General features: G+C 34.9%; 1 protein-coding gene across 1 annotated transcript; it reads left to right on the top strand.

The window, feature by feature from the left end:
- The first annotated feature begins 717 nt into the window (after positions 1–717).
- Positions 718–2,447, top strand: LOC136815808 (uncharacterized). Its single transcript, XM_067072260.1, has 2 exons — positions 718–1,138; positions 1,180–2,447. Exons 1-2 carry the CDS (start codon positions 718–720, stop codon positions 2,445–2,447), a joined length of 1,689 nt encoding a protein of 562 aa, XP_066928361.1.
- Positions 2,448–12,621: the final 10,174 nt, after the last annotated feature.

Below are 12,621 nucleotides of genomic sequence, written 5' to 3'. Positions count from 1 at the left end.
CAGATGAATTATATTTTTTACCAGAACCTGTTGATTACGAACAGTGTTGACTTCAAGTACCACATGATGATATAGAGGCAATCATAGAACATGAAAATATATTTGATCGAGCATCAGATATTGAGAATGAAAACACAGATCCAGATTTAAAGGATTTTTTTGAATATATTATTAATGAATCACGGCTTGAATACCCACCTAAGAATTGGGAATGTGCTTTGTTCATGTAAAAGGTAATTATTGATCATCTTAACTGAATAGTTATATTATTAAAATATGTTTTTAAAAATCGAATTCCCTCTTTTGTCTTTGGAAATGATATAGATTTTATGCACAAAAATCGTATTTCATGAAGAGAATGAGTTATTTAGTTAAGGTTACAGATAGGTCAATTTGATTATTTTTAAAAAGTATCATTAATTGTTTAGCATCCTTTCTTTGATGAAATTGGACTGGAGTGGTTAAAGTGCAATTCAATGGCTTTCTAAATATGTAATTACTTTTTCGACATATTTTTCTAATTTGGAATTATGACGCGATTTCAAAAGACGAACTTTGAACTTTGACGAGTTACTCTTCAAAATCTACTGAATATTTTTCAATAGCGCTCCGTGGTCGTTCTAAAAATATAAATGACGCAATCTTTTTCATGACGTAATTTTTCGCGCAAAGCATTTAGGGATTGATTTTCGGTCAAAAAAATCAAAACATAACAAAATGGCGACCAAGAATGGCAGTGTTTCAGTGAGAAAAGGAGCAAACAAGCATTGTTGTTGGGGAAATTGTAAAAGTGACTCGAGATATCCAGATAAACTACCCCCAGGAACATTCTTTATTAATTTTCCTCAGGTTGGGAAAGTCAAAGAGAAGAATACCCAATGGAAAAACAACCAAGAGAAGGAGAAAACCGAGAAAGCAAAGAGATGGGCTCACAAGTGTGGAAGGAAAGGTTTTGACCATACAAAGATAACCAAGGACACTTATATTTGTTCCCTTCATTTTCATGGAGGTAAGGGTCCCACTGAAGATAACCCAGAACCTATCCTAGCCACTCTGTCGTCAACTGAAGTAGAAAAGTGTTCCAGAAAGAAACGAAAAGCTCCCACACAACGAGAACATTACCAACAGAACCCAAGAAGCTCAAGCTGACAGAAAATACATCGATCGATGATCCTGAAGCTTTATCAGAGATTGTGTGTAGTAACATAGACACTGGTAATGATGATAAAACTGCTGAAAATAGTGCTGATATCAACAACAACACCAACAATGATTATTATAATGATGGTGCACAATCTGCTTTCCACGATCAACCTGAAACTTCAGAATCTGCTTCCCACGATCAACCTGAAACTTCTGCTGATATCGTTTCCAATACACGTACACTTATTTCATGTAATCAAGCTGATAAGGAAACACAGACCGAACCAAACAAGCTTGCCTTAAGTGCAAAAATAGAGATTCTTGTTTTGAAAAATGAAATCAAACTTTTGAAAGAAGGGATCAGAGAATCGTCGTCCATGAGTAATAGGAACCCAATGTCTATGGATTACATTATGCAGTTTGAAGCAAAGACACAATATTTTATTGGTTTGTCTAGAAGGCACTTCTGGGACTTATATGATTTTCTTGGGGATGCTAAATTCAATTTGACATATTGGAATAGTACCAACAAAACTAACTCAACATCCAGAAATTTTTCATTCAGTCCCGCAGAGCAGCTTTTCATTACTCTTCTGCGATTAAGACGTGGATTCAACTTGTACACCGTCGCCCATTTCTACTTTGTCAGTGAATATACAATAAGAACCATATTCACAACTTGGATAATGTTTATGTTTCATCATTTTAAAAGTTTGAAAGATCTCATCTTTCCTGAGAGGCAAGCGTTCAAAAAAACATTACCAAAAGTCTTCAAGCCATTTAAGAATATTTGCGCAAGTATTGACTGTACGGAATTCAAATGTGAGGTACCTCGTGACTACAAACAGCAAGGAAATATGTATTCTAAGTACAAAAGCAACTGTACAATGAAATGCCTAATTGCTGTGAATCCAAATGGTGCAGCTTGCTTTGTCTCTGATCTATTCGAAGGAAGTATTAACGATGTTGAGATTTTCCAACGGTGTGGCTTCTTACAACATGTCAATTTCCAGGATTCATTTCTTGTTGACAAGGGTTTCACGGTACAGCATTTACTTTTGCCCAAACAAGCGACAATCTACATTCCACCATTTTTGGGACAACGGGAAAAGTTCACGAAAGAAGAGGTGTTACTTTGTAAGAGAATAGCAAAGGCTAGAATTCACGTCGAAAGATTCAATGAACGTTTGAAAAGATTTAGACTTTTGGACAGAGTAATTCCATTAACTCTTGCCCCAATGGCATCACAGTTAGTATATGTAGGATCAATGCTTGTTAATTTTCAGGAATTTTTGTGTAAATAATTTATTTCTCCAAAAATAATTTGAGAATATCACAGGCATCAGGCAAAGTTTTTCAATAAATTCGTTGTAATAGATGGGTACATTTTTCAGCGCATATTTCACTCTTCTTTTTGTTGGAATTTTGAATTTTATACGGTTTCAGAATTACTGTATTTTCATGATATTTGCAAAGATTTATGATCTCCTTTTAACATTTGATTATAAGAACGATTACCCTTTCATTTTTTTCTCTTTGTAACAGTATTAATATTTTGGTGTGCACTAATTTATTAATTTATTATTTATAATTTGATACATTATTATTTTCAATATACTAATGCACTGAACAGTGTTACAAATACCTTTTTGTTACCTCAATGACTTTATCACTAAACTCAAATTAAGTTTTGGAAAAGACCACTTAAAACCCAAAAAGTTTCTCTCAAATATCTGGTCCCTAGAATGTGTTTTCAAGATAATTTCCTTTCTCTATCTCGAACAAATATTTTGGTCCTTTAAAGGTTCGAGATAGAGAGATTCTGTATTTTAAGAAAGGACTACTATTTGCTTGATTATATACTTAGGCCACTATACTTTCGAAATTTTTTTCCAAATTTTTGAATGACCCCCTTGTGTTTGATATTTTTCCCACTCCCTCCCCCCACTTACCGGCAATAAGGTCAAAGTTAATATCATATTTGAAAGCTTTATTTGCACACCCCAGATTTGGAGGACATCTATTGTCTGGGGCGGGTGTGGTGTGGGGTGGTAGTTTTTAGTATCTGAGGTTTCAATAATGCTATGATGGTCCAGGGTAGGCAAGGTCAAAATGTTAACAACTGGGGAATAAATAATTGAAGAATTGTGTATCATCCACCCTATGCAATTTCTTTCCTGGAAAATTTATTAAATGAAAAATTCCAAGTATTCCTTGAGATTTTTTTTGTTCTCATTGTCCGAAAAAGAGAGCTTCGTTCTTATAAAAAAAGTACCAGAAATAACCTTCTTACACGCTTTTTTATTTATAAGAACAATTTTTTAAGAACACCAGCCACAGATTTAGGTCTTCAGAACAATAGCTGTATTGTTTGGAACAATAGAAATTTTTAAGAACAACCTCAGGCTCAACCAAAATTAACTGGTTCTTATAAAAAACAAGCGTGTACTTGCAAAAAGACAATTTTAAAGGATAATAAACTGCACTTTTTTTCCTGGAAAAATTGTAAAATGGAAAATTCCAAGAATTCTTTGAGATTTTTTGTTTTCATCGTTCGAAAAAAAAATTCATTTGCAAAAGGACAACTTTTTAAGGGTAACAAACTGCTGACAACTTATACAGTAAAAGAGTTGAAAATCAATGGGGTAAGAAAATAAATGAGTATTCATAGTAATATTTTGGATTTTCTCCAGGTTTCACGTTTTTCTGGCTGTTAAAAAATATGTTAGGTATATACACAAGCTTGTCTATGTTAGGTACTTACAATAAAAAGTAAAATGGTAGTAAAAAGCTATGTAAGCACAAAAACTTCCTATGCTTCATCACAAACATGGCATTTTGTTTTTCTGAAAATGAGAGAAAAAATTACAATAAATATAAAAGACAGAGAATTGTTTTGTTGTCATGAAAATTTTCTTTTTTTCATGAAAACACACTGAAAAAAATTCAAATCTTAAAAATGCACTTTTATGGTTCCATTAAGAATCTCAAAGTAAAGTCTGTGTAAAATAAGTGAAAGACATTATTGAAATATCTAGTTAACTTGTTCAGTTCAAATAGTAATAATCCCTAGGATATCTCATAAAAAAGACAAAAGCTAGTGTGTAAAAATACATTGAAACATCTAGTTGTTTAATACAAATGGTAACAAATCCCTAGGAACTCTCATAAAAAAATACTCTGGAATGAAAACTTTCTCCCAGAACAACCGTGTGCTTTCAACTATACGTTGTTGAAAGTCTGTATCAGGAAAGATCCTTTCAATACTTGAAGGTCCCTTCTCGGAATAGAGCATAAAATCACAGAAGTTAGCTTCTGTTATCAGTAGCTGCAGCTGGATTTGATAATAATAAGAATGTGCTCTTTTAAGAATCAACTGACCGTTTTCAACTTTGAAACATTGTCAAGCAACCTCAGATTTCAAGCATTCACCATTGATAACGCTCTCCACACTATTTAATCGCAAAATATTTAAACATTTCACCTCAACAATACTGACCAGCTTTCCATTATCAAATATAAGTCCATCAGGACTAGCTGCTAAATGCAAATACTTATCATTGATCCATAAACCACTCAAACCAACAAGAACATTCAATCTACCACTATATTCTTTCAAGGCATTTTTTTCGTTGTCAATGCCATATTGCATGTATTTATTACAAAATGTTGAGGGGAACCAAAAGTTTCTAAACAGCCAGTTGAAATGAGGCTGTAAAGAGTCATATTTGTCTAAAGTTTCACCGAGCATGACTGCGCTTCGACATTTTGATGCGGTAATGCGAAATTTTCGTTCAAGATGCCAACGATCAGATTCTGCTTGTTGGTCGGTCTCTGGAATTTCACCACAAGCTTTATCGTTTAATATGTCAGCATTGTTCTGTGAGAAGTTTTCAGCAAATCGGTTAACCATTTCTTTATATACAGTGGCATCTGCCTCGTCTAATTTCCAATTTTCATATTTTATCTTGAAAATTGACTCCCACATACTTTGCTTTGTATCCGATTGTAATTTTATAACAAAGTAATTGACTCTTACATCAGAAACTTCACGTTTATCTACCGGTCTTGGATCGAAGTTATATAGATCTGATAAAGGCTTTCGCTTACTACTACTCGACTTGTAATCCACTTCATGTAATTTGGTAGGATTCTTTTGACGTTTTTTTCCTTTACCCCATGTTTTAGGTTTCGAAGTGGAGGGTTGGATAACCAGCTCATGATTACTTGCAGAATCACTCAGATGTAATAACAAGGCAGCAACGTGTACACACCTGTCAAGGGCACTTGCTTTACAATCGCAGCTTGCAGATTTAATGTTCCCACTCACATTACTTAAGGTGACAGACACATTGAGTGGCGGAAAACCTTTCATTGAATGGTGGACGTGAGCTCGTATGTAATACTCATGCTTCGTCTCATCAGCATTATCATGTATGTCATGAACATCGCCGCTCCTCAAAAGGTTCCTTCCTTTTCGCAAAGGTTTTGCCGTTACAGTATCATATAAGTTTTCATCATCGTATAAAGTGTCATCATCTTCCATATTCTGCACTGCACTTGCAACAGACTCAACCAAATAAAAATAAACATGTCCATAGTTAAAATTTGCAGGAATGTTTCTTGAAGGAAAGTCTCTCCAACCATCATCATCAGGTAGTTCACTAGATGCATTGGCTGTGTAGGAGCAAGATGGTGTTGATTCATTCCCTTCTTGGCTTTTTTGCAGTTTAAGTTCATACCACTTTCCACCGTTAATTTTCTGGCTGACTGTAAGTTTGGTCTTTAAACCTTCCTTTACCCTTTCTACAAGTTCAGCTTTCTTTCCAGATTTTTTAAGTCCATGACACTCTAGCCATCTCTTTAGTTCATCTACTATACAATTTTCTGGATCCTTTTTCAATTTTGCACCTGGAACATCATCTTCTGTTAAAATACTGTAATTTTTCACTGTAATCTTGCCTGAAGTCGCCATGTTGTTTACGTTTTTTGACCGAAAGTTCCCGAAATGCATTGCGATAACTTACGATAATTTATTTTTTCGCATAATTATGACGTAGGCACCACGAAGCGCTATTAAACCTTTTGTATTCGAAAGCCCTTGTTCTCCCCTACAAAACCGTGCTCCGCTTTATCATTTACACGCCCCATTCAAAAGATATTTAACTTTACATGTTATGCGATGTTAAAAAACAGGTTTTTCACGTTTAAAGCGAGTTTTCTCCACAACAAAACCTCGAATCAACAATCGGAGGCACGGTTTTACTATTCAACCTTTTCTGAATAGAATGACGTAGGTTTCAGAAATATCGACCAACCAGATCTTGTAGAGTAACCTTTCAAAGTTGGTATGTACACTGGATTTTTGAAGAAATTGTGATTCTGAGATATTTCAAAATTTAAAATCTTTTTATCTTTACCGAAAAATTCCCCCCTCTTTTATTGAAAAGTAAAAAGACCATAATTCCATTGTAAGACTTTATAATAGGGATATCGAAAGAAGCGTCGCTTTAAACTTCCCTTTACAGTTTTCTTTTACAATTCAAATAAAAGGCTCAATCAATAGGGATTATACATCGATAATGTTTTTAGCTTTTTTTGCAATTTTGATACACTTTTAGGTTTAGGGAGATGCATCATTCGATGGTCCGTAAAATTTTGAATCTTTTACAGCGAAAAATTTTTTTTTGATGTAAAAAAAAGATTTTCTTTAAAGGAGCCCTATCTGTAACCTTAAGGTGGTTCCCTACCAAAAATGCTGATTTCAAAGTTAACGTTGAACGACTACCCATAATTTGTCCTTTACTTTTAGGGAATTTTTCGATCATTAAGGGATTTCCCTGTTCGTCACAAGCAGTTATTTGCCGCATAGAAATTAAAGGAAATTTGAAAAGGCTCATCGCTTGTGATCAAAGTGACTTTGAAGACTTTTCATGACTGCTGATACTGTACCGGGTGGTCAAAAAAAAACTTCCATAAATTTCAAATTTTGACGTAGAGCGCTCTAATTGAGCTATCAACTTAACATTTTGCATAGTGATTTTCAACATCTTTTATGTCCCTCCTTGAAAATTCAGATTCAGAAAATATTAATAATTCAAAAGTTTTAGCTATTTATAAATGATGTTTCAAAATTGACTTGTTCAAGAATTGGCGTCAGAAGATTCACAAATCATCAACCTGTTTAGCGCTCATTCTTTTTATTTTGTCTTCTGAATGAAGACATTGCAATTACAATGCAATGTCCTCATGAAGTCATTGTATTGTTGCAACCAGAACCATCGAACTTCGCAGTTTCAGCCGACAGTTCAAACCAAACGAAGAGTAGAGAGTGAACGCACTTCGACATCATGGTTTTTTCAGCAGATGACAAAGCTATCATCAAAAATGACATCTAAGAAAAGGGCTGGACGGCCTATAGGATTTCTAAGGAACATCACACCAAATCCTGGGTCCTTAGATCTGTCCAGAACCTTGTCAAAAAATTTCATGAAACGAGTTCAATGGATAGAAGACCTGGTTCTGGCAGGCCAATTACAGCTACAACCGAAGAAAATGGTGATCTTGTGGAGGAGATGATATGTTCCCAGGAAGAAGTCCCTGGAACGCACATAAGCCCCCAAGAAATCGCGCCCATGATTGGGATAAGTAGAAGCTCCGTTAAACGTTTAGTAAAACGAAGAGGGTACAAACAATTTAAACGAATGAAAACGCCTCGTATGAGTGAAGTCACACGCCAGCGAAGAACGGAACGTGCTGGGAGACTTGCAGATCGATTTGAACGGAATCCACGCCTCATTGAAAAGTGCGCTTTTCAAGATGAAAAAGATTTTTCACTAGAGGTCCCTCTGAATCATCAGAATGATCGTGTTTATTTCAAGGGAGGCAAGAAGGACGTTCCTTTGGAAAATCTCTGTCATCATACAAACCGTCAATCAAAGAAGGTTATGGTTTCTGGGTGTTTGACATGGAATGGTGCCACCCAACCATTTTTTGTTAACGAAAGTGGTATGAAGATCAATGCAGTCAATTACAAAAATCATCTTGAAAAGAAACTCATCCCTTCTGTTGAGAAGCTCTTTACCCATGAACAGTGGATCTTTTTACAAGATGGTGCTCCATCGCATGGTTCCAATTTGGTGCAAGATTTCATGGATAAAAGACTGCGGAAGCGTTTTGTGAAAAAGACTGACTGGCCACCCTCTTCGCCTGACTGCAATCCATTAGATTTTTATTTCTGGGACGCAGTCAGGGCAGAGGTGTACTAAGGTCGATTGAACAACCCTTTTAAAGATGAGAATGAGTTGAAAAGAAAGATACGTACGGTATGGAAGAAAGTTGGTTCAAATCGCGAGATAATCAGAAAAGCTCTAAAAGAGTTCCTACCACGAGTGAGAACTGTCAATGAACAGAAAGGTGGTTTTATAAAATTATTTTATAGTTAGACATCAATATTGATTGTGAAACCGTGGAAGAATCTGTTGCAAAGAAATAGTCTTATAACTTAAATTTTATCGATGTTTTTTAATGATTTGTACGAACCATCAAGTTCACGAACTTGAAAGAATTCTAATTGACGTCAGTTTTGAACAAGTCAATTTTGACCTCTTTTTTAGAAAACCACATAACTTTACAAAATATTAGTTTCTGACAATGAGATTTTCAGGAGTGCCTCGATTTAAGTTGAAGTTTAGCCATACGAAATTTGAAGTCGATAACACAATTAGAGCGCTCTACGTCAAAATTTGAAACTTATGGAAGTTTTTTTTGGACCACCCGGTATGCACAGTAAAAAGTATGGAAATCACATGCTTGGTAAAACTGATTTCTGTGCATGTGATTCTGAAAAAAATCACAAGCGGGTGAAAATACAATTCACAAGCCATCTTTTCTCCACTTATTAAATGGGGTGTGACTAGATTTAAAATCACAAATAGGATTGTTTGTCTTTCTTAGAGAGAGAGGTTTAATACTCTAAAAGTAACTCACTTCTATTCTATTTTACAAGTGAGAAAAGATGGATTGTGGATTACATTTTCACACGCATGTGAATTTTTGCAGGATCACATGCTCGGAAAATGGTTTTCACACGCACGTGATTCACGGATTTTTTCCTGTGATGTTGACCTTTTGGAACAAGGCAAAAAATTGAAATCTTGAGCATTATTTTGTCCTTTTGTCAGCCAAAATGCAAACAAAAAACTTTAAACGTGATTTTCTCCATTTTTCTAGTAACTCTGCAGAAGATAGACCCTGAAGCATTAAAGCTTTTGACTTGAAATTTTGAGGGATTGATTATATCTATAAAACGGCACTAAAAATAGCATAGCTCAGCGAAAAACGACTCAATGGATCTCAGGGGATCTCGAGAATTTGGTCTACAACACTCATGCAAAATTCGAGATCAATCAGATAAAAATTGCGGCCTCTATTTTCTGCAGAGTCTCTAGATGGTATATAAATCATGCTCAAAATGAGCAAAATTTGAGAAATTGGAATTTTTATTGCAAAATTCTTATTTTTACTTTGAGAAGTCTTATTTGACCAAAAATTAAGTTATTTGGACAACCTTAAGAACATTGAGTTATGCTTATAAAAAGGGTTTCTTGTGTAGATTGATTTTTGGGACACACAAAAGATTTTACCGAAATCTAACTCAATCATATGTTACCTATGATGATACTCTACTTTTATGCAAAAAATCAGAAAATTTTTTACCTATTCAATATTGAGCAAATCCTGAAAAACCGCATTTTAAATCGGTTCTGTCAACTTGAATTGTTCGTGAATTGACATCTATGTGCAAAAAATCAGAATAAATAAACAAAAGAACCAATGTCTAACATAATTTGGGATTTTTACCAACTGTCACTCAAAATAACAAGAAGAGAAAAATGACCCTACCCCTCATGCAAAAGCTGATAAAATTATCCTTCCTACGGTATATAGAAACCCGGGGGGTACTAAGGCATGTGAAGGGTTCGGGTATGTGCCGCCCTTAAGGGTGCCTTTTTTGGACCTTCAAAATCCCACTAAGGGTCGTAAAAATCACAAAATCTAATTTCAGTCCCCCTAAGGGTTGTAAAAACAGCAAAACAAAATTTCTTGACCTTGAAAAGCCTAATTTTCAAACGCAAAAGTCCCAGTAAGGGTCACAAAATTCAATAAAAATCGGTTTTTTTCTCGATTTCAGTCCCTCTAAGGGTCGGTTTTAGTCTCTCTAAGGGCCCACCCGCAAAAATTCGGGCGGCACATACGCGTCAGCTCGCAACCCTAGTACTCCCCCCCCCGGATAGAAACCTTTTATGAAAATTTGTCCTACCGGGTGCGCCACAAAAAAGTTTCTCTCTTTGAAACTGATTTTCTCGAAATCGAAAAAATTTAAAAGAATCATTCCTATTCCATTGGAAAGAAGAAAGATAAACTTAAATTTTGATGGGTCATTTGATAAAGTCGGTTCATTAGATCAAAAGTTATGCTCAATTGAATAAAAAAGTTTTACTTTCAGAAAGTGCCTAAAAACGTTAAAAATAGGCCTATCAAAATTTTATTATAAAACTAGCAGTCGCAATAGGCTTTACATGATAAAGAGCATTTTTCAGTAACAAAACACATAAATTTCGAAAGGGTTAAAAATCTTCATTAAAATCAATTTAATTTAGTTTTACCGAAATATTCCTCAGAATTTTGGTTCTAGACTGGATAAAGTCTATGTAAGGCTGAATCTACCTCGAAACCCATATTTGATGTATTTTTAAAATTCTACGAGATTATTTGACCTTTCATTGAAATTCAACCTTCCTTTAAATAACAAAAGGTAATTTAGACAGCTAAATATCATTTTTGATGACTGAAACGAAAATACTGATATATCATGTAATTATGCTTCTGTTTAATTTGATAGGTCGATTTTTAACGTTTTTGAGCATTTTCCGAAAGTAACTTTTTTATTCAATTGAGCATAACTTTTGATCTAATGAATCAAATTCAATAAATGACCCATCAAAATTTAATTTTATCTTTCTTCTTTCAAATGAAATAGGGATGGTTCTTTTAAAACTTTAAGATTTCGAGAAGATTAGTTTAAAAGAGAGAAACTTTTTGTGGCGCACCCGGTAGGTTGACCCTATTTTTGATGAAATTCGACTGGACTAGGGGGGACATTCCCCAAACTTAATAAACGGGGGACCTAATTACCGCGGGGGGGGGGGGGGTTGAAAATGTACCTCAAAATCCCTAAAAAAGGGCGACAAATATAGGCTGTTTGGAGCAAAATGAGGAACTTTTCTTTTAGTAGCTGTCCATGTTTCCCCAACACCCCTTACCTGAAGGACTCCATTTACTGAATTCTACACCCCTTAAATATTTCCAGATTCGTTTATCCGATTTGAATAAAATTTTGCAGTTGTAAGGGAGGGGGGTAAAAAGCGGAAGGGTAGGTGTTCTGGGAAAAAAAACAAAAAATGCGGGGTTAAAATAAAATGATTTTGGTGATTATCTTCTAGGGAAATAAAGGTTTTTGGCAATTTTAGGTCAAAGAGTAATAACATGGGGGGGGGTGTAATTGTAAAGTGATATTAGGGGTGAAAAAAAAAAAAAGAGAAGTGACCCCTTACAATTAGGCACAAAAGAGAATATGTGAAAGAAAAAACGTCAAAAAAGTTTCAGAAATTCCTCAATACACGTTTTCTCCGAAAATTTGTGAAATTTTGGCCCATAACTAGAAAGATTTCTACCCATATCTTTGATTTTGTTGCTCATATGATTTTCAAGTTCTCTAAAAATATTTTTGGTAGCTCTTACAGTTTTAGACTATTATCGGAGAAAAAAGTTTCTTTTGCTCCGAGCGTTGAACTCCTCCCACCTCCTAATCTCTTGTACATGTAGAACAACAAAGACTGCTGTATAAAAGACATTCGCGATACCTCCTCAACTCATAATGCCCCTAACAAAAAGTAACATACCTTAAATGTATCAATTTTGGCGTGCACTAAATTTGGCGGTTGGCCAAAATGCAATTTTTGGCGGGTATTTAATTTGGTGGATTTCAAAAAACCACCAAATCTGCCAGATTTAATCCCCGCCAAAATTAACACACTTAAGGTACATTTATGTATCTACTTGGTTGGGTAAGATTGCAAAGTTTCCGACTTTCAACAAGTGCGAAAATCCCAAATATCGCCTCCATAAGAATTTTATCAAATTTCACAAGAGAACTTTAGACAAAATTTACTCAGTTTTTGGATATCATGTATCTTGCAATAACTGTCAATGAAATAACATAACATAATAGAAGTTGTGAAAACAGCCAGTTGTTTTTCGATGAAAACGAATATCAACCAAAACTATTAACACAAGAGAAAATCCGGACTGTGTGCATATCGGGATCTTTGTACGAAGAAAACCTTTTCCTATTGAAAAGGCTTTGTCGAACGATTCCTCCATTTTCTCTAAAGTTTTTGTATGTGTCGGGATAAG

This window comes from Clytia hemisphaerica, unplaced genomic scaffold, assembly GCF_902728285.1.
Source record: "Clytia hemisphaerica strain Z4C2 unplaced genomic scaffold, Clytia hemisphaerica genome assembly, whole genome shotgun sequence".
Lineage (NCBI taxonomy): Eukaryota > Metazoa > Cnidaria > Hydrozoa > Leptothecata > Clytiidae > Clytia > Clytia hemisphaerica.
The sequence above is the reverse complement of the archived record's forward strand: the minus strand, read 5'-3'. Positions and strand labels throughout refer to the sequence as shown.